At 46.8% G+C, this 6,909-nt stretch overlaps 1 protein-coding gene across 1 annotated transcript; it reads right to left on the bottom strand.

The window, feature by feature from the left end:
- Positions 1 to 2,012: 2,012 nt before the first annotated feature.
- LOC120978030 (protein kinase C delta type-like) lies at positions 2,013 to 4,943 on the bottom strand. The gene is made up of 6 exons (XM_040406268.1): positions 4,772 to 4,943; positions 3,457 to 3,710; positions 3,250 to 3,341; positions 2,945 to 3,007; positions 2,200 to 2,659; positions 2,013 to 2,111 (listed from the first exon to the last, which is right to left on the bottom strand). The coding sequence occupies exons 1-6, from the start codon at positions 4,941 to 4,943 to the stop codon at positions 2,013 to 2,015; spliced, it is 1,140 nt and encodes a 379-aa protein (XP_040262202.1).
- Positions 4,944 to 6,909: the final 1,966 nt, after the last annotated feature.

The following is a 6,909-nucleotide window of genomic DNA, read 5'->3' as shown; positions in this document are numbered from 1 at the left end:
CACCTAACCCAAACCTAAACTTCTGTGAAGAAGTTCGGGTTTGGGTACCAAACATTTTTCTCACACGCGTGCAAAACGCATTACAATGTTTTGCACTCGTGCGGAAAAATCGTGCATTTTCCCGCGAAGCACCCGCATCTTATCTGGGCCAAAAACATGACGCCCGTGTGAAAGAGGCCTAACTCTATGATGTGCCATTCCTCTATTATTCCTCCTAGAATTTAATAAATGAATTACTAGCAGCCTGCAATAAAGGTCCATTTGACTGATGCCAGTTGAGGGGTGTCCCTGCACAGTCTGCAGGGGGCACACCCTCAACTGGTGACACCCATCCAAACCTTTATTGCAAACTGCTGACAATTCATTTTTAAACTTCTAGAGAGAATAATAGAGGAATATCACAACACACAGTGATATGAATAGATGCCCGGACTCTATGGGGCACTGTGTATAGGGGATAAATGTTCATGGGCCGACCTGTGTAATAGCTCATATTGTAAGTCTCTGACAGTGAGACAGATACCAATACAATTTGTTGTGGAGTGGGGGGGGGGGGGGTACCCATTTCCGCACAGGGATCCATATAACCTAATTCCAGCCCTCCTTACCTTCTTCTTGAAGTGATGCGTCTAATATACAGAAAATATCTCTGGAGTCCACTGTGACAAGATGGCGGTACATGAGGCCGTTCCCCAGCTGTGCTGTGATCGGGTAATTCCGCACACTGAAAGTAGGGGGTGGTGTGTCAGCATTAGTCCATGTCCCCTCAGTAGCTGGGTGAACTACAACTCTCAGCAGTCACCCCTGATCAGTCAAGCTGGGACATGTAGTACTAGGCTGGTAGTGTGATTGCAAGGTACCTGCTTCTTATGATTACTTGTGTGGTGCACGGCTGTGTGTGATTTGTAGTTCTGCACAGAATTATGCTGGGAGTTGTAGTTCCACTACGAGGCCCAAGTGTGTTCACTGCATGCGCCCTATGTCTAAGTGGCATGTGTTCTACGGGTGTGATGTGTGTACAATTTGTCTTATGTCTAAGTGGCATGTGTGCAACATGTGTCGTATGTGTGAGTGGCGTGTGCACATACATGTGAGTGGCTTCTGTGCAGTGTCTTCCAATGTGTGTGACGTGTATGTTTCTACGTATCTTCGTCTAGCTTTGTTCTCCTTGAAGACATAGGGGCCCAGACACTCTTCCTGCACAGGGCCCCATAGCCGTCAGTCTCTGCCCCTGTCCTGATCAGCACACGAAGGGTCAATGGAAATAAAACCAGGTACACAAAGATATAGGGTTGGAAAAAAGAATTTTATTTCAGGTATATTTGTATTAATGAGGGGACAGATGCTGTGATGTATATTCCAAGTCAAGGATATGTTACATCCATTGACTTTCATTGATTTCAAAGGGAAGGCGAAAAAACCCCCAGGAGGGGGAAAAATTCCTTCCCGACTCCACTTTGGGCAGTCAGACTATTTCCCTGGATCAGATCCTATGAATCCAGAGGAAGGCGAAAAAACCCTTAGGAGGGGGAAAAATTCCTTCCCGACTCCACGTATGGCAGTCAGATTAGTCCCTGAAACAATGACCGAATAATTTGTCCCCAAAAAGGCTAGCCGAATTGTATTTTCAATTTGGGGAGGGCAGCTTTGTGATCCAAAGGAAGGCGAGAAAAAAACCCTTTATGATGATGCCAATTTGTCCTAATGTAAGGGGAAAAACACTCCTTCCTGACTGCAAATATGGCAGTGGGACAATAGTCCCTGGATCAGATGCCCATATACATACTCACATGTCTGGTGTAGAGATGGAAATCTGTGAGTTCTTGACACGCCGTCTTGAAGAGATGTCAGGCCAGAGTTCAGAGGATTCGGAGCCAAGAGACCGGGGCAGCATTATGGTGACATTGACGGCAGTGTATCAGCAGAGAGAGGCATAGTCCAGAGCAAGCCAAGGTCAGCTACACAGGCAGCGGGCAGAGGAGGCGCAGGGTTCTGGAGAGGCCGGCTTCATCCTACTTTGTCCAGCTAGGTGACAGGAATGAAAAGCTGGACATGGGGTGAAGAGGTGGTTCATCCTCCGGCCACTTCAGATGGCTCCTCTCTAGAGCGTGCTGCAAGAGAAGGAAGTGCACAGAGATATCCGTCATTTCACTTTCTAACTGTGGTTCTAGTTCTAGTTTATAACTAGTCATCACTTACCTGGAAAGGTCTAAAGGGAGGCTGCGCTCTCCTCATCTCCAGTTCCTCCCAACAGATGGTTCCGAAAAATGGGTGGTCTCTGATGTTTCCTGACACACCTAGGCGCCTCTCTGGATCTTTCCGTAGCAGCTTCTTGATGAGATGTTTCAGGTCTACCTCCAGCCATGTTGGAAATCTTGGCTTAGCTTTGGTGATTGCCAGGTAGACCAATTGCATCTGGTGGCTGTCCTTAAATGGGAAATGTCCAGTTGACATTTTGGACACGACAACTCCCAGGCTCCACCAGTCTGCTGCTACGGTGTATGGTTGATCCAGGTGCACCTCTGGGGCCATGTAGCGGTATGTTCCCGCCTGTCCATAGATCTTAGTGGACGCGGTCAAACCGTCTTGCGCCAGCCCCAGGTCTATAATTCGGATGTGACCATCTGTGTCCAGCATGATGTTGGCTGGTTTGATGTCTCTGCAAAGAAATAAAAAGATTTCTGGCTTTGACGTCACACAAGACACATGTAGTAGGTGAGACTGAGCACCAGAAGAGACTGGCAGAAGGTCAGAAATGCAGACAGATGTTATATTGGAGTAGCAGATTTGTTGCAGGGATTTCTTTGATTGTCCCATTCATCTGAATGGGGTTTGCAGAAACAGCCCTATTCAGATAGATGGAACTGATATTCAGTCATAGAAATTTCTCTCATCTTCTGTATGCGACTTGTCCTCTAGACAATATGATTACTGCTTCTCTTACCGATGGGCGATGCCATGGCCGTGGAGGAACTGGAGGCCGCAGATCACTTCTGCCGTGTAGAACCTGATGTAGAAAGGGGAGGATTTAGTATCGGGGGCCTGAAACCATCTGTATAACTGCTGTAAAGGAAGATGTCACCTCATCTGCTGACTGTAGAGTAATCCTGGATCACCACAGACTACCAGGTACCAGGTATTAACCACTACACTACCCAAGACCATCAGGAGCAGGACATGAGTGTTATCCCCCATGATGGACCTTCTTCAGGACATTTTCTTTCCCATATCTCGCCATTAGTCACTCACCGGACATTTTCGATGTTCAGCTTGCCGCTCATGTCGATCAGTGACTCAAGGCTGCCACCGGACAAGTACTCCATGATGAAATAGGCATGGGCCTGTACAAGAAAGGAGCAGTAACATCACTGGTATAAAGCAGAACATGAGATTCCAGGTAACACATAGTCTATTGTATGTGGAGAAGAGGAGTGGAGCAGGGAGACCTCTCTGTACCTGAGACTGCAGAGCGGCAGAGAGATGACACAGGAATGGGCAGTCTCTGGCCTCCAGGAGTATCTGCCTCTCTCGCTGTAGGGCTTCCGCATTGTCCTCTATGGGGATGATCTTGATGGCCTTGTAGATGTTTCGGCCACGGACGGAAGCCAGGACCACTTTGCCGAAGCTGCCCCGACCCAGCACCTGATGGAACCTGAACCCGCTGATGGAAATTCGGGTGTTGGCTCTGGGTGTTATAGCCGTGCTGGGTCCTGAGGCAAAAATAAGGAATAGAATATTATCAGAGAACATGAGATCAGTCTCTATTAGACTGCAGAAGTCATCATCTGAAGTGCGGCTGATAAACGTATATTCACTGTATATAATGATTTTTCTACATGCTGCATCCATATTATCATAGGACGTGTTCATACCTGGCATCACATAATTGAAAAAGGCTAAACTTACTAATACATCGGCCAACAAAATAATATATAGTAATGTATAGACAGTGGTGCACTCACCATGGAGGCAGACCACACTACTGCTGAGCTCCTTTCCAAGATAAAACAAATATATTTTCCTGCAGCCACCACTAGGGGGAGCTCAATGCATAGAGATTGTTATAGGTTCAATGGTAACTGTATAAATTCCTGTGCAGTGAGCTCCCCCTAGTGGTGGCTGCAGGCAGCAGTTTTACAATATACTATGTGATGAGAAACAGAAGATGTAGAAGAGTAAATCAATGGATTGATGCTAGTAGACTGGTGTAAATACATTGTGAAATATGGAGCAGATTTACTACTGCTGTTTAATAGTTATACAGGGTGAACTTACCCTAGACAGATTTATTACAGTGGCTGATGCTGGATGATAAGTCCGTCTGATCTTTCTTTTTTTTGAAAAACCGTATTGGGTGTATTTCATGGAATTGAAAACTAAACATAGAACTGTCTTGAATATTTCCCATATTTCAGACATTACCCTTCTACCTGATGTCCTAACTGTAACCTGTCACTTTGCAGCCGTCCTGTTACTGATACAGCTTTACTGTACATAAGGACCATCCGTCCCCTGAGGTAACGTACCGCCCCCGAAGAACCCCCCCCCCCCCCTCACTGCAATGTATGACCGGGGCTTAGTGCTGATAATACAATGACATTAATATCTGCAGTCCCATATAAATGTAGTGACATCTAATACATGGCTCCTGTACAGATCTCCTCATCTTGTCTATATGGGAACATGTACTACAAATAAATCTCCATCCACATTGTGGAAGAGACGTGTGGAGATGAAATAGTGCCCCATATGAAGACAGTGCCCCCATTACCTGCTCTTGGCTCCTCATCCTCCAACACTCTGGCATTGGGTGCAATCCTCTTCTTCTTGGTGTCTTTCTGTCGGCTGTCATCTTCCCTCTTCCTCTTCTCTTCTCCTCCACTCATCTTCTTCTCCTCTTCTTCGCTCCTCTTCTCCTCGTCTTCTTCTCCACTGGACGTCATCTCGCACAAATCTCGCAGGGCAATCCAACTCTCTTCCACTCGCGGCAGTTGACAGTTGGAAAGTGAACGGCAGTTGAGCGTGCGCCAGTCACATGACCTCAGGACAGGCAGTAGAACCTTCAGCTGGCACCTGCCATGTAGGTGCCCCGTGTGCCCGCTCTGCCACATACATTGTACTGTGGACACCATGAGCGGTAGAGATAGAAATTCCTAGAAATGTTATATGACTTCATATAAAACATACAAGATGGAGCTGATGTGACGGGTATATCTGGGGTGGAGGTGGCGCTCATATTTCATTTCAGGCCTTTATAGGGTTTGATAATCAGTAAATTTGCTGGAAATGAAGACGGTTTGGGAAATAAAGGAATGAAATAATCCTTGTGAGGGGCAGTTGTGTCCAGTAGTCAGGACAGTGTGTTGTCAGTGATTGTGTATTTCCTGCTCTTATTACTCCCATTATCACTGGGGGTCCTGAGAGAGTGGCGGTGTGGGGTACCCCAGGTGTACCCCTGTATTAAGGCCTGTTATACTATATCTGTACATAACTTTACACATCGCTGATATCTGTGGGTGACATTTGGACCAGGTGTACAGGATGGCTTTCCACATTTTCATCTCCTGACATGAAGCAGAGATCTTCACATGAGATGTAAGGATCCTAAAAATTTAGTTTAAAGGGCTTCTGTCACCCCACCAAACCTTTTTTTTTTTTTTTTGCTTACTTATAATCCCCACACTGCGATTTATGCCTACATAATCAAATTAATCATTTTGGTCCTGTAGATTTTGTTTAAAACATGCTTTTAAAATATGCAAATTACCTTGCTACCAGCAAGTAGGGCGTCTACTTGCTGGTAGCAGCCGCATCCTCCGATCCTAAAGACGCCCCCCTCCGCATTGTGATTGACAGGGCCAGAGGACGGGATCTTTCTCTGCTGGCCCTGCCTGTTAGCATTCAAAATCTGGCGCCTGCGCCGCGGCCGTATCTGTCTTCAATCGGCGCAGGCGCACTGAGAGGCGGCCGCTTGCTCGGCCGCTCCATCCTCAAATGCGCCTGCGCCGATGACGTCACATCTACACCCGGCGCAGGCGCATTGAGGATGGAGCGGACCGAGCAAGCGGCCACTTCTCAGTGCGCCTGCGCCGATTGAAGACAGGTACAGCCGCGGCGCAGGCGCAGATTTTGAATGCTAACAGGCAGGGCCAGCAGATCCCGTTCCCTGGCCCTGTCAATCACAATGCGGAGGGAGCGTCTTTAGGATCGGAGGATGCGGCTGCTACCAGCAAGTAGCCGCTCTACTTGCTGGTAGCAAGGTAATTTGCATATTTTAAAAGCATGTTTTAAACAAAATCTACAGGACCAAAATGATTAATTTGATTATGTAGGCATAAACCGCAGTGTGGGGATTATAAGTAAGCAAAAAAAAAAAAAAAAGGTTTAGTGGGGTGACAGAAGCCCTTTAATAAAAACTTGCAGAACCTTTTATTACATAACGATTAAGCTTTCTCTGCATTAGACTGAACAATCCCACAATGACATTTACACTGTACTGATCAGATCTACAGTCATGGCCTGATCAGTGGGGATTGATCGCTGGGACCCGACCGATGCCCACAATGAAGGGTCTGTGATGCTCCATAAGGGACAATGGCTCTTTGGCTTTTTCCTGAGACGGCACCGCTCCTGATCTATCACTGTGTGCGACTTGTAACCTCCTTGAATGTAAATGTGCTGCGTGTTATATCACGGTGCTTGGTGGCGAGTGGCCCTGTATAGTGACAGAAACCAAGGGGCCAATGTGCTTCTCCAAGGACATGAAGTCCTCTCATTCTTGGGATTGGTGGGATCCTAGTGGTCGTAGCCTCCACAGATGAGACCCGATGTCGTATCTAATCAGTAGTTTACATGATGAATGTTTGAATGTTATTGGTTATTTAGGCCGCTGGAGAAATCTTCATGGAG

This window comes from Bufo bufo, chromosome 8 (assembly GCF_905171765.1).
Source record: "Bufo bufo chromosome 8, aBufBuf1.1, whole genome shotgun sequence".
NCBI classification, from domain to species: Eukaryota; Metazoa; Chordata; class Amphibia; order Anura; family Bufonidae; genus Bufo; species Bufo bufo.
This window is presented reverse-complemented; position numbering and strand designations above follow the sequence as displayed.

Excerpts from the sequence above, each read along its gene's own strand:
- LOC120978030 (XM_040406268.1), bottom strand. The coding sequence starts at position 4,943 with ATGACGTCCAGTGGAGAAGAAGACGAGGAGAAGAGGAGCGAAGAAGAG. Across the intron at positions 3,711-4,771 it reads GGATGAGGAGCCAAGAGCAG|GACCCAGCACGGCTATAACA; the intron begins GTAATGGGGGCA and ends TTTTTGCCTCAG. Across the intron at positions 3,342-3,456 it reads CTGCCGCTCTGCAGTCTCAG|GCCCATGCCTATTTCATCAT; the intron begins GTACAGAGAGGT and ends TTTCTTGTACAG.